The sequence below is a fragment of the Amphiprion ocellaris genome, chromosome 2 (assembly GCF_022539595.1).
Source record: "Amphiprion ocellaris isolate individual 3 ecotype Okinawa chromosome 2, ASM2253959v1, whole genome shotgun sequence".
NCBI lineage: Eukaryota > Metazoa > Chordata > Actinopteri > Pomacentridae > Amphiprion > Amphiprion ocellaris.
The window spans coordinates 24568434-24595926 of NC_072767.1; the positions used below are offsets into that span (position 1 = coordinate 24568434).

At 39.6% G+C, this 27493-nt stretch overlaps 1 protein-coding gene across 13 annotated transcripts in view; it reads left to right on the forward strand.

The window, feature by feature from the left end:
• Positions 1-27493, forward strand: part of ptprsa (protein tyrosine phosphatase receptor type Sa) — a 233913-nt gene that overhangs the window by 105817 nt on the left and 100603 nt on the right. For all 13 annotated transcript variants that reach the window (XM_055018735.1, XM_055018732.1, XM_055018752.1 and 10 more), the window contains 2 exons: positions 14253-14398; positions 16777-16918. In XM_055018735.1, coding sequence (XP_054874710.1) covers positions 14253-14398; positions 16777-16918 — 288 coding nt within the window. The remainder of the gene's footprint in view (positions 1-14252; positions 14399-16776; positions 16919-27493) is intronic.

The window sequence follows — 27493 nt, forward strand, 5'->3', positions numbered from 1 at the left end:
CTTAGCTTTTTTTTTTTTTGACCGTATCAAAAACATACTGAATGCCAAAATGTACATATACATCTAGCTGTTCATTTTCTGTACTACTACTACCATGTGCTGGAAATGTGCTTGCTTGCTGGAGACATACTGATTATAAGATGACTGAAGTGTTGACAAGAAAACATCATTAAAATAATTAACTTAAACTGATTAACAGTGTGGTTCATGTGGTTGCAAGGAGAGCATGCAGTAGAGTCTCGTCTCCTATTAAACTGGCTCAAAAAGATAAAACATTATCAGTCAACCTCACTTAGCATAAGTCAGTGTATTAAAATGAGCCTTTAAAAGCCCAGTTTTGGTCAGCAGTGGATCAAAGAGTTCTCCTCTAAGCTTGCAGCCCCGATGACAATGCTTCTATCTATTCTCTTCTTTTTTTCTCCAATCATCTCTCTTTCTTAGCCTCTTTTCAGCAGCACGCTCCAGCAGTTTGAGCGATGTTATATGAACTCAGTTTGACAGAACAATACAAGAGACTGAAGTGTATGAAAGGTGCTATCCCTCTACATTTTTTTTCCTTCTTCCAATAGAAAAGAGTTCAACCCATCACCAGGGTGGCTTTTAAAATTGTAATGTCTCCACTGCTTTTATGAGCAAGTTTAGATCTTCAAAGGTTTCTGAATCCCTCAAAAAGAAAGATATTCCTTGATGCCTTGTTCGCTTGGTAATTTTTAAAACCTTCCCTCTCAGACTGCACAGGTGAAGGCTTTTCCTTATATGTGACTTCACTTGGATTTAAATTTAGAGAAAGATACAGTGAGTGTTTATAAGTGGCTTATGTTGTGTTTTCAGTGGAGCGATGGAAGCTTGTTTTGTCTCCATTTTCTTGATTCTCTTGTCCTCTGTTTTGATCAGACCTATAACACCATCAGCAATTTGAGGTGTCCTCTTCATTTAATGAGCCAACAAGTGTCAATTGCCTCAAGTGGGTCTCTAAATGACACAAAATTGTTCTCATTTCACCTGCTGTCTGTGCGCTCTATGGCCATTTTGAAATCAGGCACATACTTAAGCTTAATTTCCACCCTCTCTCTGAGGAATCGAGTCTATTTATTTCCATTGGGCTGAAGGATACTCGGTGTCTTTTACTTTTTTCTTTAGCCTTCAACAATGGTTTCAGTGGGACCAATTTGTGCATATTACGACTGTGCCACTCTTTCTAGAAATGCAGCTTCACTGTGACAGCAGTGTGGTTGGGCAAAGTTTTCACCTCTGGGTACCAACACTCCAGAACTTTTTTTGTGCCGGCTTCCCACATCCTGCCACAAGTCCCTGATGGGCCGCTAAGCCTGTGCCCTATGAGTCAGTCTGGAGCCCAGTCAATGTACATGACACACTGTATGATGCAATCGCGAAGGATTTGCACGTAAACTTGGCATTTTAGTCATCTCTTACTGGCTTTGAAATCATTGTTGTAATATAACAAGGGACAGAATTTCCTAATGAAGACACATCATTTCATTTCTTACTTTTTAAATTATTTTGAAAGATGTGATAATGCCTTCAAGGGAGTCTTGTGTTTTTAGTGAAACAAGATTTGTTACATGAAATTATTTAAAAAATATAAATTTGTCTTCTAACAGGTAAAGTATTCTTGGGTTTGTGTATAAATCTGTTTAAAGGAAAATGTGATTTTCAAACTCCATTTGAGGTTATACGATTTTCTTTCTTTTTTTTTCTTCTTTTTTTTTGCCATGGGAGTTGGCTGCACAATTCAAGCAACAACAGCCCACTTGGTGCTCCAGCTGCCCCAAGAGCAAATCCCAATTGGCCTTTCTTCCTTATGTTTTAATTGGAAAAGCAACTGTTTCATTAACCCTTAAGCTTGGACAGTCAAAGTAAGGGTTAAATAGGAATAAAATCTGACCCAAACATGCTCTGTGGAATACAACTGCAGCTCATTTTAGATTATAATTTTTGTTCTAACGAAGCTTGCACGCTTATTTAAGCACACGTCCAGATAGTTTCAGTCGCATCTCCCCAGTATAATTTTATTCATAGTTTCTCCATCAGCAACACAATTAGGACTGTCGTCGTCAAGAGCATCTTAGCAACAGATGAAGGGGGAAGGGAAAGTACTAGTACAAACACACATTAGTTTCTAACAGGTGCAGTTTTTTTTTATAAGTGTGGCCACATTTAGCTCATATTATATCAAAGAAATGTGGTGCCTTCTGTCATAAATTTGATAGATGATCTCATTATTAGACACCAGGAAAGTTTCCAGCCCTGTTGCTGGAGATCAAAACCCTTGACGGCAACTTGTGTCGATGCCACCAAATTGTCCGTCTTTATTTTCAAGCTATTTTCCCCTCAGAAACCATCAACAGACTAACCGAACTTCTCCCTCTCCTTTCTTCTTTTCTCTTTCTGTCTTTCTCTCCTGGTTCAAGTTTTGTTCCTTCGTCTGCCGGCCCGTTGGCAATGATTGTGTGTGAAAACCTCCAGACAAGACAAAGCAAGACGGTTTTAGAGTAAAGGCTTGGTTTCCATAGTGATGGCGCTTGCCCAGGCAGCCTGTGACAATTGCTCCTGATTGATGGGGCTTGGTTGTTTAGGCCTGGAGGGTGGGCGGGTATTACTCATGTTGTAGGGACCTAAATCTGTTTGCTCAGTCACATTATGGGGACTTGGCTTCCATATAGGGATGTGCTTTTAGTCTCCATAACATTCTTCATTAAATTTTAAGGTGAAGACATGATTGAAGCTTTGGGTTAACTTCAGGCTCAGGTTTGGATTAGGCAAGCACTGGTTATGGTTATGGTTAAGGTTAGAATAAGTCTCCAGGAAATGAATGCAAGTCAATGTGATGTTGCTCTGAAGTCATGGAAACACAACTTTGTGTTTGTGTATGTGTGTGTGGTCTGTGTGTGTCTATTCATGCCTTTACCTGAAGGCACATTCGGATCTATTTCTTTAGTCAGGTCCATGACTGAGAGACAGACAGTTGGTGACCTGCTGAGTTTTTTGTGTTGCCGTTTGGTAGATATTGCAAACTAATAAATCTCTACACCGCTTTACAAATCATTATCAATAGAAACTCCCCAAAGTTGCAAAATTGAAGTTAAACTAGCCGTCTTGCTGAATCTCTCCACTGTATTCACTGTTTTTTCCCCCGAAGCAGTCGGTATTAACAGTGCTCATGTCTGTCATGCGTCTTCTATTTGGCTAATATGAAAATTCAGTTTAATCTCAGTTTAGCGTCACTAAATCGACTGCTTTAAATTAGGAACACACAGTGGTTCATATTGCTCCCATGCACTTTGTAAACACACCAAAATAGGCTTGAGGTTATACCTGGCACTGCATACGGCCAATAGAGTGTCTGTTGAGAGAAAGTGGCAGCGAGTGGGATGAAAATTTGTGGAGTAACTTATGCGCTTTCAAGTCATTTACTGCAAGTACAATGTTAGAAAAAGCTTTAAATTAATGTCACTCTAATCTGCATCGTCACCCTGATTGTACCCCTTTCCCTGGCTGCCATATGATTGCCAGGAGAAAGTGGAATTACTTTGCTAGTTGTAATACATCTAATAGTACCAAATGTTCTTTTCAGACACCACTGGTAAATGCGCTGTGTGCTGTGAAAGATACCTATTTGTAGCAAGATGGATAACAAGTGCCCTTTACCAATTCTCTGCCTTTCTCTGCAAATCACTGAATGGCTGTGCATCATTTTGTCTCCCACTCTGCTAATTCAGCGGATAATGGCTCCTATTTATGACCCGAGAAGCTTTTCTCCATCAATTACGGTATTAGTCATAAAGCCAGTCCCCACCCTCCTCTCGCAGCCCCCCCACCCCACCGTCCCCCGGCCTCCCCCACCGTCCCCCGGCCTCCCCCACCGTCCCCCGGCCTCCCCCACCACACCAAACGACAACAGTAAAGTACTGTAAATGGAGCCGTCTCATATTCACATTCCCACCTCCCACTCGCCGCCACTTTATAATCACAGTGCTTGTGTGTTCCGCGTTATCAGGTCCAACAGAGGTAGCGGCCAGTAGCAGGTGGTTGCTGTATTAGCTAAACAAGCGTCTGTGTGCACTGTGTGAGTCTTTCTCCCTCCTTCTATCCAGTCTTGTTTGTGTGGCTCTGTTCTATTCTCGGGGCCCTGTGAAGATAGCCGGGCCCCCATTGCTGGTTATTTTAGCTCAGGCCATGTCCCCCTGCCAGGCAGATAAAGACCGGTCTTGTGTGCTTATCTGGGCAGTGCTGTACCTCAGTCTGTCTGAGGGAAGCTTAGGGAATAGAGGGACTTTGGTGGAAGGGACAAATGGCCACTGCAGGTGCAATGTCCTTTCAATGTCATCTCTGGTAACATAACGCACCCCTTTTTGGTGGACATTTTTATACAAGGCACAAAGTGGCACAAGTGGGAATTAAACCCTCACAAAAATAGAAGATCATTTAGATAAATTATAGTTATGAAAATGGGCTGTATGCTACTTTTACCCACTGAACTCAAAGGTGCCTGGTGGTTTTGATGAACAATGAGATTGGCATCGTCTACCAGCTTATAGTACAGCTACAGGAAAGGCTCCACTAAAACCAGGAAACTTTGTGAATCATTTCATATTAAGGGCGGTGCTTTTCCTCATTATTTCGGAGTCTTAAGCGCTTTAAATCCAGACACCTTCAACCTTTTATACCCTGCAATTACTGGTGGTGTGGCAAGGTTCAAGAAAAGAAAAAATGAATAGCTTAAAGTCAGTGGTAACTGGCAGCAGAGACCCAGAGGTACACAGCTGAAGAAAATTGAAAAAAAAGGTTAATTATGCTCATCAGAGTTCACACAATCACACAGTGCATACCTGTAGTAATTACACTATAATAGACATACGTGGGCCCACAGCCAGTGGCAGGTGGTGTCTGATGGCATGTGCATAAATACACAAACACACATACAAACTCAGGGACACATCATGCAAAATTCTGTATACACACACTTGGACACAAACACAGAAGTACATGTATAATACAAATTTTTGCCACCATTCATTCTCTTTCTGTATAATCACTAAATAATGAGAGATCTGAATAAATCACCTAACTTGAACTACTCAGCCTAGGCTACAATTTCTACATTTTTAAACCCATTATTTGAACAGTCTTGGAAAAGAGAAAAGATAGAAATAACATATAAGTCAGCAATTGTAAGAGCAAAGCTGAAATTATAATCTTTTTTGATACTTGCTGTAATATAAATATGTCATTTTATGGCTTGCAATAAAATTTAAGTTATTTCACTTTTAGACATACATCTGCGTGAACAGTGACACCCAGAGAGTAGCCTCCAACAGCAGTGACACTTGAACGTGTCAAATATGGGATGAATACGTGTATTTTCAGCTGTCGTCGTGTGCTTTACACATACACACAAACACCTCAGTTAGCAGCAGGACTACCCATTTTGTAGCTGCGCTTCCTTTGCCAAGCTTTAAGTGGGGCCTAAGCGCCGGCTTGGTGGCCGTGTTCGAAGTTTTCGGCTGCATTTTACTTGATCATTTTGCCGACGGGCACATAGTTTTTGCTCCATTTTCAGAAGAAATTAGACTGTCATTCAGAAACAGCACAAAGGCTTGCTCACTCTTTCTCTCATCACTGAATGCTGTTTTAGACAAGAGGGTCACTGCAAACTTGGGTCAAAAGCATCAGACTTGCACTGAATGTGGTCAGTTCACATTGTTAGAAATGTCTGCTGCGTGGATGGCACAGAGACCCCACGGTGTCAAATACAGCTTAAGGTGACAATAACAGCAAACAGCAGACAGTATTGACTTAGAACTATAATTTTCAAGATGCATTCAGGCAGAGTAAATGTAGGTTTGCAGCTATAGGTGAGAATCCTCTGCTATAGGCTGTCAGCAAAAGAAATGAGACTTAATTTGCTGTGAAAACACCTCTTCTATGTATTGACTGACTGCATGAAAACATGTGAATTTCACCCTGCTGTCTGTGTGGTTAAAGGGCATTTTAAACTGCAAACAGAAAAAAAAAGAGTAGGAAAAGTTGCAAGAACTTTTTTTTTTTTTTTTTTAAATAAAATATTCAGGACTTTTTGTCCTCCACTCTCTCTTCACGTCATCTCCTCTATTCTCTGGACCTCTTGTCACCTTCTCTACTCTCCATTCCAGTGTTCTCTTTACCACTGACCCCTCTACCTCCCCCTGCACATGTCATCATGTCATTCACCACTGTGTCATTCGTTTTCGTTTCATCTATTTTTCCTCCCAGCTCCCTGCCGCCTTCCTTTATTCAAACCTTCCTCAGGTAATACTGAAAACGATGTACAGTACATTACAAAGAAATCTTAAATCTGTCAGGAGTTAAATTCAGACTGGCATGCAGGCAGTCACATTTATTGTACATCTCTCTCATCCTATGAAGCAAGGGAGAGGGAGAAGGCAGCTGGGTGGAAATGTCAAATGGTCCAGGGGAAAACTAATCAAAGAATGCTGGCCTTCAGCAGAACCACCGCCACAGGCCTGATCTGTGTAAATCCCTCTTCTGTCTCAACAGAGGGCACATTGTAAGGGGAGGTCAAATGCAGAGGAGCGCAGTTGTGTAAAGCTGTGTTGTGTAGTTTCATAATGGAAATTGTAAGTGTAAAATGCCAAAAGGGATCATTGTATGCACCAGACAAATAAAGTAGGCCTGCTGCTTGCAGACAGAGAAAGGCTAAGGTGCTTATATCACACTGCAACCTTTATATGTTTGAGCATATGCCATTATATTCATGGGAAACATAAAGCAAAGTAACTTGGGTTTTTTTTTCTGCTTTTCGATTATATGTTTTTTGATTTGGTCATCCTTCATGCTTTGATTTTGATCAGTTGCATCTGTTACAGAACAACTCTTTAGCAGTTTCCTTTTCCACAAGAGGATTTGTTTGGAGAATTCAAATTATTGATGTTTACATTTGGAAATAGTGCATTTGTGTGTTGTATTCATAATAAACCACTCTGTACAATGGAATTGTTTGCTGTAGGTGCAGGTAAACATGTTAAAAGCAGCCTCTCCACCTAAAGCTACTAAGGAACCTTTTTTTTCCTTATAGACACAGATATTTGTTTATTTATCTAAAAATATATGTAATATGCAATGCAACTGAAGTTAAGAAGCTGCTGGGACCTTAATTTACAATTAATAAAATCCAAAATTCAGGCTTTCCAAGCTTTTGGATGCATTATAGTAGCAGTTATTAGAAGGAGATCTTGCAATGTGGAGATATGAACACAGGTCTGAGAGGTTGCAGAAATCTTTCGAAGACATTATACATTCTTGAAAATCTTTCCATTGAGTGAGAAGCTTCACCAGAGGTTATTCTAACAGATGCAGAGTGAGATTTAAGAGAGCTAAGAAATATTTTGAAGGATGCAACAATCAATACACTTTCATTTGAACATCAGAAGACTTGAAATCAATATTTCCAACATTAAAATGATTGTCAGGCAGCAACACAACCCTTTAATACTTCTTATAAAAGCCGACGTTTCATCCCTGCCCTTTGGCTGATTTATTTCAGCTCAGTGTGGTGTCTGTCAAAGTCCAACTCTCAGAGCCCGCCAGAGGATGTTTTCATCATATGTGACAATTTTATCCACATACACCATGAAGCTAACACTTTAAGTCTGAAAAAGTCTTGTAATACCATGTACACATTTTAGCATGGTTGCACTTAATGGGACTCACACAGCTGCCACTGGCCTAGTAGTTGGTGTTGTGCTCTACCCTTTGAGCTGCATATGCACCAAATTACAAAGAACAAAGCGTGGTACAGCAGACAAAAGTCAAAGAAAGATAAGAGTAATGGCTCATCTACAAATTGGCAGCTCTGGCTGCTGACTGTTAGTATTAATAAAAGAAATATAACTTTGCAGCAGCATTAGTGTTTAGCTGAAAGCATTTTTTAAAACATCATTTAACCATGGATAGCATGAGCTCATATGGTTGCTTTCAGCAACAATCTCGCATTTGCAGATGTTTCTGCTTGTAAAATGAAGGTTAAGTGTTTCCTACATTGGCACACTCTTGTAATGATGAAATACCTTGTAGTGCTTGTTATGATATATGTGACTTTAGAGCGAGTACATTCTGCTTGGGAAAAAATCAGGAGTAATCAGCCATCAATAAGGAGCTAAGTTAGTTTGTGTATCTTATTGAAATATTTGCATCAGAAACATTTGGGTTGTTATTTAGGGGAGTTGGATGAACTTTGCATGCGGTGCCTCTTGCTTTCCTCAGGCAGTACACTCACCCTTCTTCTTTTCCTTTCCCTTGTCTCACACTATTTCTCTTTTCCACATTCTCCCACTCCCTATCTCTCTTTACCCGATAATGAATGCAGGAACTCTCCTTCATATGTGTTTAGCAGTGCCTGGAGACTGGTGTCGGCCCATGGTCCCTTAATTATTAATTTGACGTTATGCGCTGGCCGTTTGATCATCCCCACATATCTGTATGATTCAGATTTAACGAGTTCCCCAGGAGACTCTGTTTTCTCTCTTTCTCTCTTTCTATCAGGCTTGTTGTCTTAAACCTCCTGCAACCCAAGCATGAGCAAAAAATTCCAGCTCCAAAAGCACCAGAATTACTTACTTTTGATGGGCAGTTTAACCAAAGGGTCTCAGCTCTATGGGCATATAAATGTTTAGTATGTGTTATCCATGGGAGAATTGAACTACTGATTGCGACTTTGTCAGTTCTACACTCCATCAAGCAGGAAAATGACTTTTAAACACTTGAAGACAATGTCAGATTGAAACCAAATTCCCCTTTACTAGCTATTCTTTTAAAAGTCCATGTTACAGTACAGTGGATTAACCAGGTATCCTAGTTGTCTCAGATGGAAGTATAACTACCTGATTTACAGTAATCAATGCAGTGATGAGTGTTGGTGGTGATCCTCAACTCACTGTCAGCATGGCTCTTCACAAAGTCAGTCCGCCTCTCCTTTGTTCAAGCATCCTTAAGCAATTCAAATATGAGGACTGTTCTGCAAATTCTGCCACACAGGTAGGATGATTTTTTGGAATAAAGGCATAGCTAGCAATCTGCTGGCTTTAGTAGATGTCCTTGTTTCACACTAGCTTTTTACAGTGATTGCATTGGGGGGCCTAACTTTTTCCTTCACGTACTTACTCACTGGCCTACCCTGCACAAATGAAACGAAAAAAGATTCGGCTAAACCAGCATGAGCAATTGTCACTAACATGTGCAGTACTCGGCGTGAACAGAAAACATCACAAAGCTAAAATAGAACCCAAAACTGCGGTGACTCAGTCATATGAGCCACAAACTATAGAAGCACCTGTGAGTGAAGCGCAGCAGTACTGTGTAATGAAGCAACCAGCGGGAGCTCAGAGCTGCAGAGGAATCTTCATCAGTAAACATAACACAGAATGTGGTTGGGGAAAAAATAACACTTTAGAGATAGACCTGCTAAATGTCAGGTGCACTGGTGTGACCAATGGAAGACAGATTTTTCGCATGTGCAATCAAAGTGGTTACACTCCAGGGCCCTGGTAGGTGTGTTCACTTGCAATCAAGTGGGAGAAACCGCCACCCACCACATGCGTTTGATTGTTATTATTATGGTTTTACTTCAGCATGCAGTGTTAGAATTGCCAAACCTTCCATCATCATTGGCCAGTAGTTTTAAATATGGTTGCACAGTATTCCATAGGTCTTCTGTAATTCTCAGGAGGGTCAGTGTCCTGTGACTCCAATTTGGATTCTGCAGCTCAAACATTGACGGTTGTAAATTTTCATAAAGCTGCGTATGGGGCATCTATTTCTCAGGTTCTAGGGGTTTTGGCACCGTGTGAGAGGCTGCATCTTTGCTGCGACTGGGTGTGGTTTTAGCATCTTCCATTGACATATACCTATATTTAAAATTTTGTGTCTACTTGTAGATTTTTTAACATTCAGATTTGACTATGTGGTTCATAACACTGTTTATCTTCTGTGTGGCAAACACAGAACACGTTTATCTCTGGTTTACACAAACTTTATTTTTTTCAGAGGGTGTTGCCACTGCACCAGCAGTATGCTAAGCTGAAGTCTATCTCGCTATGGAGCAACATCTTTAAGCTACTAATAATGAGCACAAAATTCCTGAAAATTCCATGATCTGCACACAGTTCTAGGAGAAGCAGACATAGCTGTGTGATGCAAAGTGAGAATGAGATAAAGTAGGAGTCTGCACATGGGTGACATTATGGAGTTAAGGTGTCTATGTGTGGGTGTATGCACTTGCACGTTTGGAAATCTATGCTTTAAGAAATGTATTTAAAGGAAGTGAGTTAGCTCCTGTGGTGCAACATTTGTCTTATGTCCAATGTTCCCTGTAATTTTTCATGAGTGTGAGCAAACACACAAACTCCCTGAGCGTCCCTTGGACCACTGTGAGCAACATCAGACGTGTGCACTGTGGTCACACCAGCATCACATCCATTCAAGTTACATGGTTCATTAAAAGAATCAAATTACAGCATTTACATTTCTGTTAAAACACTTTGACAACAGGAGCCAGTTGAAGGCTGCATTGATTTTAGTGACACTACAATGTATAAGAGTGAAGTTATTGAATATTTGTCTCTCTTTACTGTTGCAGCGGTTTTGCAAATTGCAGACGGACCCTGTTCACTCCATAGACACCAATGTTATTCCTGTAGCTTGAAAGACAGCTACTTTTGATAAAACTGGGCTTGTAGCACATTGTCTGCCTTGCAACAATGGGAAAGAGGCACCGTTTATGTTTTGACAACCTATATCTAATGAGTTATTGATGCTGGAAGTCTGAATCTGTGAATATCTTTCCAACTTTACTGAACTTGGGGCCACTACCACCTAAGGAGTGATATATTTAATTCTGAAAAAAGCATTTAGCCATTCTTAAAGCTTTAAGTGCTTTATTAACACGGAGCTAAAAATTTTGTATTGTTTTATTATCACAGGTTCTGTCTGAAAAGAGGTGGCATCATTTTAAACAGTGAAATCAAACTAATAAAATGTAATGACCAACCAGTGAGCAACACTGGATTCTGCAAAAACATAAACTACTTTTTTAAAAATCTAAATCTTATCTTAACACAGTTAATGTATTAACTTATTTATGTGTGTATGCATGTATTTATTGATTTATTTAGTACTGTTAACATATCAGAGTTCTGAGTGAGTTTTTCTTAAGATAGGCAAAGGCCATTTATTGATTACATATAGGCTATTAAATGTTTATTAAAAACTAAAAAGCATTTTAAAAAAACTACTTAGGCATTTATTGAGTCACTAAAATACTGTAGAGTACAGACCACATCAGCATGATTATAAGCATCCTCTGGTAAATTAACAACCAGATACAGATGTCTCTCACCATATGGACTTCAGGAGATGACTGGGGGATGATAAACTGTGACCTACTGGTTGGGTTCTCTCTGTTCTCATGTTTCTTACATGTTTGTCCCCTGACAGCCAGGTCCTAATGTTTTTTGAGCAACACACCACACTATGACGTTTTTACAATGATGGTTCTACTATGGAACCAGTTTGACATGTTCAGGTGTTCTTTGTGTGAAAACTCAGAGATTTCAAGTATCAGAAGGTGGTTTTCAACTTTCTTTGTTAACTTTCTGCTTCAATTTTAAACTAAATTTCCTTCACTAAGCCAGCCCTCTGGACTTCCAGTAAGCTGTGTTCCTATTGGCTGTCCAGGTGGCTGCTTGGTGTTATCAGGAACACCTGAGCAGCTTGGTGTTATCAGGAACACCTGAGCAGCTCAGTGTCTTCCTGCTTTATGTGGCTGCAGACAAACATTTCCTCTGCTTCTCTGCACCATTGAACCGGGTTTAGCTCCATTGCTTTAGTTTGTTCTTTAGGCGTTAGCTTGCAGCTTCCAGCAGTAAAATCGTCTTTAATGTGTTTCTTGGTGTGTTTTAGGGCTTTGTACTGGATAGTTGTCTTGGTACATGTGGTTCTTTAGCCAGAGTTAGCACATGGTGCTAATGTTTGCAGTGATTAGTGGATTTGGTGCAGCTGAGTTGTGTCTTTATCTTGGCTGTAGTGAGTCTTTAGAGGCTTTTGGTCAGACACATTCTGTATTCTTGTTTGTGAACCAACGTTGGTTGTCCAGAAAGTAAGAGTTCCTGTCCTGATTCTCTGTTTAAAGAGGTTCTCTGGTAGGCTGCAGGAGACTTTAGCATTTGGGTTGTACTAGTTTGGTTTTTGTATGGTTTCATTTGGACGACTATCTTGAGGCCCCTCCATGTGGTTTAGTGAGGTTTTCTGGAACAGTTCTACAAAGCAACCTGCAGCAGAAGAGACTTTGAGAGTTTTTAGGAAGTTCTGGAGACCAGACTTTAGAGCAGCAGAAACATTTGTCAGCAGTTTGAGAAGGTGAGCTTCAGAGTAGAAATGAGACGGAAACCTTCTTGACCCATGTGGTGAGGTCCTGTACCAAGAGTTTGAGCAGGTTGTGAAGAGTCTGTAGTTCTTTGGTCTGAAAGCACAAGAAGAGTCGACTCATTAAAGGTGAAAACAGGAGATATTGTTGGTTCTTCTGTCACTCTGCAGTTTCCAGTTTCCTTAGACTGAATATCAAGTTTATATTTTAAATGATTTCCCATGTGAGCCCAAGAAGACTTCAATAAACTCCCTCCACCCCCTGGACACAACATATTTTATTACCATGTTAAATCTTTTTTTTTTTTTTTTTTTTTTTTTTTAAATGTTTTTGAGTTTTAATCACAGTTTTAGCATAGTTTTTTTTCTCTTTGCTTGTTTAGTTTTGTCATCTGTGTGAAAGGTGCTAAACAAATAAAGTTGAATTGATAAACTGAATAATTGACTAACTCATGATTGTGACAACAGAAGTATTTTCATTGTGATTTAAGGGTTTATTTCATTTTTAAGGTTGCGGTTAAAGTCTTGACAGAAAAAGAAGATTAAAGAAATAAACTACACAACAAAAAGCAATTAAATCAAAGGAAAAAAATGAATACAATAAAACTTTTAAAAAGTTTTATTAAGAAGATTTAAGAAATTTAAGATGTAATTTTCTAATTAAACATTTAATTTTTTAATTAAATGTTTTGTCTTTTTAAAGGTTTAATAATCTAATTAAATGTTTTGCATTTTTAAAAAATGTTTAATATTTTTCTTGTTTAATTGTATTTTTTAAATGTTTAATGATCGAAAATATTTTATCTGTAATTTTTAATATTTGTATTTTAAAAATTTTGTTTAATTTCATAATGACATGCATTGTATCTTGTTGAATTATCTAATTCAATATTTTGTCTGTTTAATAGAGTTAAAGATTAAATACAATTAAATTATATCTACATATACCACCTTTTAATGTTTAGTTTTCTTTTTAAATGCTTCATTGTATTTTCTGTTTAATTCCCATTTGAAGTTTTATTGTCTTTAAGATGTAATTTTCTATGTAAACATTTAATTTTTTAATTAATTGTTTTGTCTTCTTAAAGGTTTAATAATCTAATTAAGAAATTTAAGATGTAATTTTCTAATTGAACATTTAATTTTGTAATTAAATGTTTTGTCTTTTTAAAGGTTTAATGATTTAATTAAATGTTTTGTCTTTTTAAAGGTTTAATGATCTAATTAAATGTTTATATCATTTAATTATATTTAATGTTTAACTCTATTAAACAGACAAAATATTGAATTAAATAATTCAACAAAATACAGTACATGTCAGTATGAAATTAAACAAAATTTTTAAAATACAAATATTACAAATTACAGATGAAATACTTTCCATCATTAAACATTTAAAAAAAAATACAATTAAACAAGAACACTATTAAACGTTTTTTAAAAATGCAAAACATTTAATTAGATCATTAAACCTTTAAAAAGACAAAACATTTAATTAAATCATTAAACCTTTAAAAAGACAAAACATTTAATTAAATCATTAAACCTTTAAAAAGACAAAACATGAGTACCCATATAGCTCAACGGGTTAAGTGGGTGACCCATGTACAGGTGCATACAGGTGCAATTGTTACATGTTTATTTTATTTTCAATTTAGGTTGGATTTTTTTTTTTTGTGCGCAGCGCAGATTTTCTGTGCGTGGAGAGCGTGTCAGCAGTGCGCAATTGCGCACGCGCGCAGCTTAGAGGGAACAGTGCTTATGTCTAATGTATCTCTCTCTTTCTACCTCTCTCTGTCTTCCTCCCTCCACAGCATCACCACGGTTCACGAAAGTTCCTGTCGACCAGATTGGCGTCTCAGGGGGCGTGGTTTCCTTTGTCTGCCAGGCAACGGGTGACCCCAAGCCGAGGGTTAGCTGGAACAAGAAGGGGAAGAAGGTCAACTCCCAGCGTATAGAGGTGAGTCAGTGCTCCTCATTACTGCACTCTACAGGTGAGGGAGGGGCAACCTTATGGTTAACAATATATATATATATATATATATATATACTATAATGGCCTCATGCTGAGAAGCTGTATATCATGTTTGTATTAAAACCTCATGCAGTCTCTGTCCTGAACATTGTGGTCTTGCAGAAAGTCCTTTGAAATGATGCACATGGGGCATAAAAACAATCGTATCCAAGCTGTCTTGGGAAGTTCACACACGGCTCTTCCTCAGGAATTCTGGTTTTCAACCTTCTGTTTATCTACCATTGTTATATTTACTTCATGTGACCATATATTTTCACATGCATGTTAAATATATGAAAGCACATTGTTCAAATGGGCTGAGTCATTATCCACTTGATTGTTTTTTTTTATGCAAATCTATACTAAAATATAAAATTCAAAATGCTAAAGAACTGTCCATGTTCTTGTCTGAAATGCGTGTCACTCATATTTTGACATTTTGGTGTTGTGTAATGTGTTAACAATTTGAAACACAACTTGATCCCTGCTACTGATGACTCTACACATTTTATTTTATTTATTTGCATGCATTGTTATATTTGCTGATGTGACAAAAACATTCAGCTCTACAGACCATTGAAAGCACAGCTGTTTTCCCACATCACCTTATCAACAAGAGCATTTTTGATGGTTTTTTTCCACAAATTGTTCTGACAACAACGACCGGCCTTGTCATTGACTGGCTTCTCTAACCTATGAGCAATATGCAGTCTGTCCAGTAATGAATTCCAGAGCCTTTCTATTCCCCCCAACTCCATCCTTTTTGCACTTGAGTGACTCTGCTGTGACATTTTTCCAGTTGCTGTTTTTTTTCTACATACAGCCCTGTCTGTGCGAATGTGTCCGTGCGTTATTCATAATGTTTGTTGTTCAGTTCTCGGCAGGCATCCCAGATGGCATCTCTAAAAGTCTTGATTGATGCTCAGTGTCTCTTAATTAAAAAGTTGCTTTCGTTAACGATGACGGCAGTCACAGTGCATGAAGATACACACACACACTGTAGCATGAAGATAAGCATGGGGGGGGGGGTAAAAAGCAAAAAATGACAACAACATCAACAGGGGGAGATCAGCATCTCCATGGAGGACAAAATAAAAAGACAAATTCTGTTTGTACGTTCTCTTCTTCTGCATGCTAAGTGGGAAACAAAGCCAAGGGCGTGAAGGAGCCCGCCAGAACGGACGCTTCTCTTCCGCCGTTTAGCATGAAATAAAAAAATTTGTAAAGGGTTTTTGAAGTAGTTAGGACTTTTTTTTTCTGTTCTACCCTCTAGACAGCTGCTTTGATATCGATCATGATGCCATGCTCTGCAGTGTTTTTAGCCTAATTAGCAGCTCAGCCCTGAGATGTGCAGCAGTGGAGCAGCGGGGCTGCTGAAGACTTGTACTAGTATCTCAAAGTCATGCTTTGCTCAGAGATCGCAGCAGAGAGTCCTTTGTTGAGATGCTGTAAGCTTCTCTGAGGAATGCCTGATATTGCAACAATAGGTTTGCTATGAGACTGACACGCTGACCGTCATCTCTGACACTTCAACCATCCAAAATTTAAACTATGTTAAAAGCAAAAGGGAATTTGTTCAGAATTGCCACCTTTTAAATTCCAGTCTTTTACATGTTCCTGAGATTCGTTTTTTTTTTTTTTTTTTGCAGGTTGCATGACTCTTGATGTTTTGGTATTCAGGGAGCTCAAATGTGGCTTTCAGATGCTGACCAAGGCCAGTTTGTGTGATTACCGTGTTAAAACTCTCCCACTGTCAGCCACTAATGTTACATTTTCAGTCATTCAGACATGAAGGGTGCTATTATTTATGTAGCTCCTCTTGGAAAAAAATCATCGTTGTGGGATAGACGTTTTATTGTAACTATAGCTTTATTCCCCTCTGCATTCTCGTCACGTTAAACTCTGATTATAGTACAATTTTGTTTTTATGAGACTCTTTGAACAGTGATCAAAACCAAAGGCTTCACAGAGAACAAAGGGCATAATTATAGATAAAAACAACAGCTATGAACTCAAACACACACAGTCTGTGGACAGAAAGTGTGCTTTTATAACTCTGTATTTATTAGGCCTTATATAGGTTGTAAACAAATGGAAACATGGTGCCTTTTCAACTAAAGTATCTTCTCCGAACTGAAAATATTATCTTACTTACCTTATATGTTAACAGGAGAATACACTTGTCTTTGTATCTCCATGAAAATGTTTGACTTGAGTGCTCCAATCTGGCCTTCACTGGGCTGCATTAAAGTAAAAACCAGTCATATTTTAGTTGAAATCCCACATGTCTAATCCAACTCTATTTCTCATGTTTCACCCCACAGACCATTGAGTTTGACGAGGGTGCCGGTGCCGTACTCAGAATTCAGCCTCTCCGAGCACCACGTGACGAGAACATCTACGAATGCGTGGCTGAGAACACCGAGGGCGAGATTACCGTCAATGCCAAGCTGTCCATCATCCGAGGTGAGTCTTGCATTATGACTAGCGTGCAGGGGAGTAACTACAAAATAAATCATTAAAGTGGACATCCATGAGCTCCACAGGTTTTTTATGATGACATCTTGCCTTGGAGGTTACGCACTGCACTTGGCAGCGAGCGAGGGCTGCACTTTGAAGCCTTCTTGCTTTGAATTGGAGGTAGTGCTTCACGCTTCTGTGGAAAGCCATTTTGACTTCAGCTGTAAAATCTGGCTATCTTGGTTGTTTAGGATTTTTTACATTTGCTTTATTTGCTGCTTCACATAAAAGAAAATCTCTTACAATGCGTTGCAAAATTTACTGTTTTTACTCGACTTTGGATAATGACCATACAAACATTTAGAATTTTATCTTACATGATTATTATCGATTTTATCAAATGTTCATACAAGCATGATTTTCTTGATTTGGTCATAATAGGAGCATGCAAAGGGTATCTGCCAAGAGGTGACATTATAGCTGTAAAAATGTTCACTTACTGAGTAGAAAAGAAGCTAAATCAGAGGTTTAAATTAATCATCACTAGAGAAGCCATATTAATATTTGTGAAAATGTGGGAGACTATTTCTTAAAGCATTTGTGCAGGTGCTCACCACAGCCTAAAATAGACTCAAAATCACTGACAGATGGACAGTGTGAAGGCTGTTGATGAAGGATGCATCAGTGTGATGGCCCTAATCAACTGTCATTCATGGAAGAGCTGAACCGCTATTTGAAAACACATAAGGTCCCTGAATGAAATAGATTGATTGTTCATCCGTAGACAGTCGGGTCAAAGTTACAAAGAGATGAATGCACACACACAGAAGAACAGGTGTAAAATAACAACCTGTTGTGAACTATGTAGATGAAATCACCAAGAGCAGAACTTTAATGAATGCTAAAAGTGCCACTTTACTTTCAGCTAAGATATTCCAGCATTTGTTTTGCTCTAGTTTAGAGGTCATTGAGGACAGTATCATAAGCAAGCAAGCATGTGGTCACACACTCCCGCTTTCTTCTCCCTCGTTCTACCTGTTTCTGTCTGCCTCATGTACATAGACACACACAGTGTCTTTTCTGTTCTCTTCCATTCTCTCCTGCTGCCATCTGCCATGTTTCCAGGGCTGGATGAAGCTGAGCTATTGCTGGCTGGCTGGCTGGCAGCACACAAGCTAGGCCTTCCTGGCTGTCAGATCCACAAGCAGTGGGCTGGGGAGCGTGTGTGTGTGTCTGTGTGTGTGTGTGCGTGTGTGTGTCTGTGTGTGTCTGTGTGTGGTGGGGGTGTTGGACCAGAGATTGGAAGTCTGGCCCAGCATCCTGGGTTAGTTATTGTTAGAAAGAAGCCCAGATGCTTTTGACTGGGTGCTATGGGGGTGTCAGTGCCTCAGGTCTGGAGCTGCAATGACTATTCGATTAATCGCTTAGGCAAGCGAGAGAAAATAACTATTTGCAATTGTTTTTGACAATTCTTGAATCGTTGAAGACATTTCTCAAGCAAAATGATGAACATCGGATGGATTTTAGGTTATTGAATCTGAAGCTTTTCAGATTTTTGTTTACATTAGAATAAATCAACTATTTGTTAGTTGCCCTTCAAAACTTTCATTTTGAAATCTGGTGTTTACACTTTATAATGATTATATGTATACTCATTCACTGTACTCATTTAAAAACTTTATTGGCCCCTAACACCCAATATTATTTGGAAGATAGGATATAATATCTGGTACTGACTGGCACACAATGACTGTTTAGCTAAGGCACTCCATTTACCAGATAACATCTGCTACTTCCTGAAAGCGTGAATCCAGAATGCTTGTAGGAAGTTGTACGTACCCAATAGGAATCACATTTTCAGCCTGCATTGCTCGTTCCCTGCAACAATTCTATGAAGTACTTTCAATTTTTTAAGCATGTATAATTCAGAAACCGATATTTGCACAGTTGTGCATTTTTCGTTCTTTAGGCTAAGAGCTTTGCACATTCAAGCTAAAGTCAAACCATGGACACATCAAATCACTAAGTTAGTTGGTTTCCTAAAATCCTGGTAGCCTTGGCAGACTGAATTCTTGTGGATGAAAATCTTTCATATGGTAAAAGAAAGATCTTTTATGGCTGCACAGCAAGTCAAGAATGCTCTCTAGGATGTAGGCATACATGTTTCCTTGTCAAGAAGATTTCATGTTCTTAACCTCTGAGGATTCACCACAAGATGCAACCTTCTGGTAAGCCTAAAAAACAGAAGGGCCAGGTTGCAGTTTGTAAAAACATAAAATATTCATTCATAGCAGCATTTTCAACAGTTCTCTTAGTTCAGGAATTGTCTTTATTCCTTCCTAACTTATTACTTTCCGGAGTTTTGTGAATAATTTTTAAGAGGAAACTCTTCGTTAAGAACTTTAGGTGCCATTTAGGAGGATTTTTAGTGGTAAGATCCTCTGAAGATATGACCTTGATCTCAATCCAAATAAACATGTTTTCTACTTGCTGTAGACCACACTACAAGCAGAGAGACCCTGCAACAAGCAAAAGTGGCTGCTGTAAAGTTTTGGAAGACCTTCATCATTTTGGTAATGTCTATGGGTCAAAGACTTCAGACAGTAATTGAGGGCCATTGCAAAGATTTTTCCACAATATTATAAAAATTACGATTTTCTTTCTGTCCACTTACGTTTAAACATCTGACCTTTGGGTTGTATGTGTTTGAAGAGCCTTACAGTTCTTCTATATTGACGTAAGATCATTTTTATGTCAGATCGAATATACTGAAGCACACAGCCTGAAGAACAAAATAGAAAATGTGACTGTCCACAAATGTTCTAGTTTTTTGTCTTTATTATATAGTTCTATGTAGTTTATATATGACTATTGTATAGATGCCATGAAAATCAAATCTGGAAAGTCCTTTGCAAAAAAAGAGTGGACACAGAGACTGATTGAAAACAAGGAACAAGCACATCAAATTTTTAACTGCAAGCCCAGGCATGTGTATGTCAGTGTGTGCAGTTGTGGTTGTGTGAAAGAGCGCAGGGCAAACTCAGGGCAGCCCACAGGAGCAGAAGGAAAATGAAAAGTTATTGGAATCAACTCAGCGAGGTTTCCTCTAGAGCCCAGAGGAAGACAGCAGCTCTCCTGCCCAGGCAAGACCCAGCGCTGAAGGAGGGATGAGAGTGTGATGATGGGGGCGAATGTGCAACATAAGCAACAAGGGCGAGAGCAGTACGTTCTGTTTTCCATCTTTAATGAGGTCAGGGGCCCCTGCATTTACCCATCAGTATTAGGAGGGAGATGGCTGCAAAATAAACTGCGAAACATGGAGAATATTGGAGAAGAGACGTCAGTTTGTTGTGTGAAAATGCAGAAATGTGAGCATAGGTAAGGGTGTAATGGGTAGAAAGACAAAGAATGAGTTTGAATGTAGAGAGAGAATGCAAGTAGGGATGGAAGTGGAGCAAATCGAAGGAACAAATAGGGGAAAAAAATGGAGAAAAGTTGGCCAAAGATGAAGGGAGACAACAGGAGGTGTTGCGGACGATTGGCAGTGAGAACAGGTGAGGAGGACAATAGCTGAACACGGGTTCTTGGAACAGGGGCAAAGGATTATGGGATGTGGGACAAGGCACAAGGGGCGCATTTGCAGTAAACAGAGGGGATGTGGTCTGGGATCTGGAGAGGCAGAAAATGGGTCGCCACGATGGGTGACTTGGCCAGAAAGCCATGGCACACATATTGCGAGAATACACAACTGCATGCAACTGCATGGAAACACCCGCGTTAACCCACACACACACAAATAAACACATACAACAACGTACATATGAACAAGCACGCATGGCCGATGCAGCAATACTTTTTTTTAAACAAAGGGCCTTCCTTGCATGGGAATAAAGGAGCATTCACTCAGAGAAGTGAGCCTTTCTATGAGGGCAGTTTGTTTGTATATAGTCACTCTTCATGACATAGATATGCGCATAGAAGATTGTTACGCGTTTTCTGTCAGTGACAGCTCGTCTGCCATGAGAGTACGTGAGATCTGTTTGGAATTTAAGAAGAAATTAACAACAGCATAGTTTTCACCACACGCACACACACACACACACACACACACACACACACACACACACACACACACACACACTTTGATGCTTGTCTGCAGTGGTGAAGATATGCAGCCGTACAGCAAATATTCACAATGCACATAACCACACCCAACTGTTAATCCACTAACTTGCATCTACAAAAATACTTACACATAAACGCACATGACAACATTCTATGTATGCGAAAAACAAATCCACCTGCATTTATTCATACAAAGACATGCGGTCTATCTTTAAACTTTGTCTCCATGATCTTTTATTATACCGTACTGTGAGCACTATTTGTGTGTATGTTAGTGGCAATAGCAGAGGGTGCATTTAGCGTTGACTGTGACACCACCTTGGCTGCTAGTCTACTGCTGCAACTGAATACCTAAGATGGGGGCCATCTGGCTCCACTAAGACGGGCACACAGTCCTCTGGGAGTCCTTGGAGAGGGACCGACAAGCGTATGAAGCACACTCTGGAGATGTGACACAACTTGCAGCTTGCTGTGGGTTTTTTGTCATGGGAGCTTTTTTTTTCTCTGTCTGGTTTTAGGATTTTCCTTGTTTTTTCAGGGGAGTGTCAGAAGGAAGGCAAAGTTGCCACTGGAATACTGTCAGCTCATGCTGTTGTGAGGAGATCATGGGGAGTTATCCTTTTTTGTGTGCTTGTCTTTTAGTCAGCAGCAGTCTTTAGCGCAGTGAAAACTGTTGCAAATGGATTCTCCCCTGAGGCAGCCCAAGGAGCAAAAAAAAAAAAAAAAAAGTACTGTGATTGATGAAATTTAGTCTGATTTTGAATTTTTTCTGTTGGAAACGTAAATATGATGTGTCTGTCCCTATGTTTGGAGCACCCTTGAACAGATCACAACAGGGCAGAGCTGATTGTGAGACAAAAATATTCACGTTCCTTAAGTTAAACCTCAATGTTGAAGCCAGTTAAGTGCTCTGCCATGGGTTCTTTGAGCTAGTCGGCACCAGAAATTCACCTCTGGTACACTCACACAGAGGTCACAGCTTATGGAAATGGTTGCTATAATGAGCCTGTGTTCTTTTCCTTTGCCACTCCCAACCAGGTGGAACCAATCAAACTTATCCTTCTCTGTCTCTCATCAGAGAGATCAGGCAGAGGTGCAGTGATTAGATGAGAAAACGTGAGCGGCTAAAAGAGGGAAGGAAAATTGGAGTGAAAATTAAAAGGCAGAGGCTGGTCAACCTCTGAACTGAATACTGACTCCAGACAAAGCCTTAAAATGTGCTTTTTCTCGGTTTCACCTTTGTTTTCTGTGCTCCGTCTACCCTTTTCTGTCCCTCTCACATAATATCTCCACTATTATGCTGTAGGCTGTGTCCTTTCCACTGTGTCTTTCTCTTGCACACTTGTTCTTACGCCTTCTCTTTCTACTAGCCTTATTTCTTTGTATTTGAGTGGGTTGGGTGTGTGAGATGGAAGTGGAGGGTGTCTGTGGGTGATACAGTCATGAATGCTTCCATTTTAGGCAAAAAAAAAAACATGCAAATTCAGACACATTATTATGGACTTTGATTGCTGTGAAAAAAAAGGATGGAGGAAGAGGCTAAGACAGGAAGACCGAATAAGGTTAGGATGATGTTACATTTGGGTGTGAACTGTTCTTATTTGTACATTTTTTAGTATATTTACAATCAGAATTTAAAAAAGAAAGAAAGAAATTCTCCTGATCATCTAATGTGCGTGATGCAACCTGATTTTAAAATAGTTTCGGCTTTGTAAAAGCCTCTGCACAGGCTACAACAGAGGGGAAGAGACAGTCTGAGGAAAGAGAAATGATAAAAGAGAAAACAGAGAAAATTTCTCCTCCTTGCTATTCATTTCATCAGTATTCCCTGTACGTATCTAACAAGCACCAGCACAAACATGCATTTAGGTTGGTGAAATATTCCCCTTGGCTTTATTTTATGGCCCCTTGGGTCTTTGTAACCTCCTGAAACTATATTTGACATTTTCTCACAAATATATAGTTGTTAAAATGGGGAAGAAACTATTTCCTTAAACTTACTTCTTGCAGATGCTTGTTTTTCTGTTTTTACATTTAGTGTTTTGTTTTTTTTTTGTTTTTTTGGCAGTGATTTGCTTGTGGTCAGTGTTTCCCTCAGAGTAGTCTCTTTGTAGTGCAAATGCAGTGCCGTGTTGGTGTTGCAGGGTTGAATGCTTATTTTATTGTGTTTATTTTAGAAGAGAAGGTGAGTCCAGGGCAGCAGACAAGCCAGATGAAAAATTAATAAAACACATAGTGAAGCAAGAGCAGGTGTATGAGAGAGGCAGAGAGCTAGTTTCCTGAAGTGTGAGCAAGTATGGTCGACGGTCTCTGAGTGACAGAGTGTTTGGTTTGTGACGTGTTTAAATCAGGTTTTTATGTGTGTGCGGCAGAGACAGAGGGAGACAAAGAGAAAGAGCCAGCAGGCAGGCAGTGGCCGTCCAGTAATGAGACAGTGAAGAATACGCTTGGCAGTATCAGCAGCAGATCTGTCTGTTCTTCTTCTTCCTTTCTGACCGCCTCGGAGATGACCTTTCCCCTCTTCCACAGTCTCCAACACCTATAGAACGTACAAGAACGATGAGTTCTGCTGGTAATCCTTCTACATTCAAGCTTTTAGTTACTAGCCAAGACACGACGGAAGAGGTCGCAGAAGATGCGTTCATGAATGCTAGAATCAGGGTGAAAAGAAACAAGGCAGGACTCCTTCACCAGCGCTTAGACCCTGACGTACCTCGTATGTCCCCACTGAGGTACTCTCTCTTTCTGCTTTTGCCAGCTGCATCATCTCCAGCTTGTCCCTGACAAACAAGTCAATTCTCATTCCCAAGCAGCACTCACCGCATCCACCAGTAAATAATATATTTGTCTAGTGCTGTTAAGATCCACATCCACTGGCGAAGGTTAGCAGCTCAGAGTCAACCCATTTTTACATGTGACTACTATACTTTTCAAGTCAGTGCAAACAACTTTTTTTTTTTTTACTTGCAAATGGTAAACCTTATACCCTTCTCGTTTTTCCCCACAACTAAATGACCACCAATTTTGCTCTGTCCTTTTGGCGGTTGTTATTTGGCCCCTCTTTGAGGAGAATTAGATGTGCAGCAAATCCCTTGTTTTGTTCTGTGATGGTGCTTATGAGGTGCTACTCCTTGCTGTGCTGGGATTCTTAAGCTGTTATTGGTGTGTAGCAGAGGGCAGACTTGGCACAAACAACGAATCAATAGGTGGATGTTGACCACGTGGATGGCCCCTCATGCCCCTGATCTCTTATTGGAGGCTTAAGAAGTTTGGTGTTGTTTCCTCAGAAATACTCCCTTTGCTGTTCTTCAGTGACTGCAGCACCTCCTTTTCACTACTGGAAGATATGTCACTACATACCTTTCAGCCTTTTCCTATATATCGTTATTGGCTCTTTTGTGCCTGCCACATTATTATCACCATCTTTGTTTCTCACTTAAATTTTCTACTGTGTAAAAAGTTCCCTTTAGAGAAAATTCACCTAGATGAGAGTCTGTGGTCACTGATCTCTTGAACCCGTAGTGCAGTAATCAGGTGTGATTGGAGGAGAAAGAAACAGGATGCAAGTTAAGTGGTAGCAAGAATAATAAAGGAGAAAGAGGGAATAGGAAAAGAGGTGGTGGTGATGGAGCGGGATAAGTGGAAGGAGCTAGCCTCTGGCTGAGGTTGGCTGGCTCCTGAACTTCTGCCATCCATTTCATATAATTTCTACTGAAGTAGAGCGACCCTGGCCACCCTAGACATCTGGTCACGGCCAATAATACTAGACACTTGTGGAGAGTAAAAAAAAGGAGGAGAAGAAGAGGGGTAAGAACACTGGGGGCTAACATCTGGCTGATTGCTTTATTACTGGCTAGAAACCAGATAAATGGATCCTTTGTTGCAGCAATGAGCTGACCAGAACACTAAATTGAAAGATCAGTGTCTCTTTTACAAAAGTAAGCACACTTGTTCTACTGATGGAACCTCTCGCAGTAGATTTTCTCTTCTTAAATTAGGCATTTTCCATAATCTGTTCCTTAATAAGAAACCAATAATGGCAAGGTGGAATTTATTTTATGTTTTTTCCCCTATGAAACCACCTTCCATGTGTATTAGGGCTGAATGACTTGGGGAACATAGGCAATTGCGATTTTTCTGACAAATATTGTGATTGCAGTTTGATTTGCAATGTAATTTTTAAAGTCAAGCTTCATTTTAATCTTCACTGTGTAATAGATTTTTTAAAACGGGAGGCATTATCACATGAGATTGTCACACAAGGCGGTTGCATGAATTTGTCACACCACCGACACACCAGTTTACACCCTGGGTCAAACTCGCTGCATTACATACTTCCATAATTACAGCATTTTGCATTGCATTACTAAAAAATTTAATTTCAATTTGAAAGCAAAAAACATCTTTCATGTATACAATCTCAAATATGACTAATATCACTTGTACACTGTCTTACAGGGATGAATCCATATCTTGTTTTTTGGGACTAAGTACAAGGACCAAGTTTCATTGGAGTATTTGCCAGTGCTACATACCGATACTAGTACTTAGTAATGGTTTTAATCATAATTATAGTAATGCTTTTAATCAAAATTAGAAATACCATAAAAGTGCTATGACTTTTAGGACCACACCTGCTTTAGCTAGGCTGGTGTTGGAATGAGGTGTGAAAACTGCTTTGCCTGTAATGTTAGTACGACTCACTTGGGAGTAAAATTCCCATCGACCCACTGTGCCATGAAGCTGAGGGAAGACACTGGGTACACTGCGGGTCCAAATGTCAGTGGTGGTGCTGAATACTGAAACCTTATATAGATGTTTTATGTAATTTATTTATTTTAAACAAGCTGTTCTTCACTTCATGTCTTGACAGTGTAGCATAATAGCGCTTGTAGTTCGTTTTTACCTCATCGCTTACCTTCAAATATCTCCAAAGTTTGCTGACATTTGTCCTGCTCCTCCCCGCCGCTGGCTCAACCAGCATGAGGTGAAAAGTTTTATGAGTATGAATATTCACATTACTATGCAGTGGGATGACCAGTGCAGATGGACATTGAATATTCTTGCCCATAATGTTTGTTAATTAGTTTGACAAAGTAACAAAACAAAGAAAATAATTAAAATAAAACACTGATACCAACAACTGTAATTGAATTTTGGAAAACTGTTTGTTTTAAATGTTAAACGAAAACATGGGCTCTATTAAAAACTCATATCAATAGTAATGTGCAGAAATCAAATCAGCATCCAAACTATACCAGGACAGGACCTTTTACTTCACACCTGAGTAGGAGATGAGAGCTGGGAAGAGGTGGTGCAGCCCTTTGGAAACTGTATGAGTGACGACTTTTGGAGTGGCCCAGCTCATGCATAAAGAAGAGCAAGGGGATATGGCCTGGACCTGGACCACCAGCTTCATGCATATACATCAGCCACCAACCCGGGTGACTGAAGTCGTACAACACAGAGGTCGTGCTGCAGGACTGGCAAAGTTGATAAGACTTAAAGTACTGCATGCCGCACAAGTGCCCTGTCTCTGCATCTTGTGGTAAAAGTTGAATGGAAATCACAGTCATATGTTTTTCTCCTATAACAGGAGGATACACCTCAGTTAAGACGGAATAGAGCAACGTCTCAAGAACGATAGACTCAGTGCATAAGCAAGACAAATCTTGAAAAACCTTAAACTGTATTTTGTGAATATTGCTGGAGCAGGGCACTTCTTAGACAGATGTAAGGTTCAGTTAGTCAGGACTTCTTTATGATTACAAAGTTTGTTTCCTGTTGTCCAGCCCAGATTCCACTAATATAATAGCAGTTGTTTATATTTTAAAATGATTGTGCTTCTTGGCCCTTAAATCAAATCAAACAAGAAAAGCACTCAGAGAGCGCAGTACTCCGCCAAGACTGTTCATTCCTCAATTTGTGTATTCAGAAATCACGGCAACATAGAATCTGGCCATTTATTATAGATCGACCCACAGACTAACTAAATAAATAAAAAATTACCTTGCGTTAGCACAGGCATGTGTTGTGCAGGTGTACGTTATGTACAGATACGGAATTGCATGACCGAAATATGTAGTGGGTCGAGTGAACTTATGTAGGTAACTGACACAGCGTTCAGTTGTCATGGTTACGGTGACGATGTGCCGGCCGCTCTATCTCGCAATGGGAAATACTTAACAAATCCGTGGATCCAGACTATAAGCTGCATCACTGCCAAAATCTAATGAGATGGTCCTTGTGTCATTTCTGACCTTCCCTGAAAATTTCATCCAGATCTGTTGGTCTGTTTTTGAGTAATGTTCGACACGGACAGATAGATTCACAGACAAATGTACACCGATCATCACATAACTTGCAGCGCTCCTTGGCGGAGTAATAAAATTTAATTTTAATACATAGACAGGCAAAAACTTGTATAGATCAATGAGAATAGCAAAATCATGAATG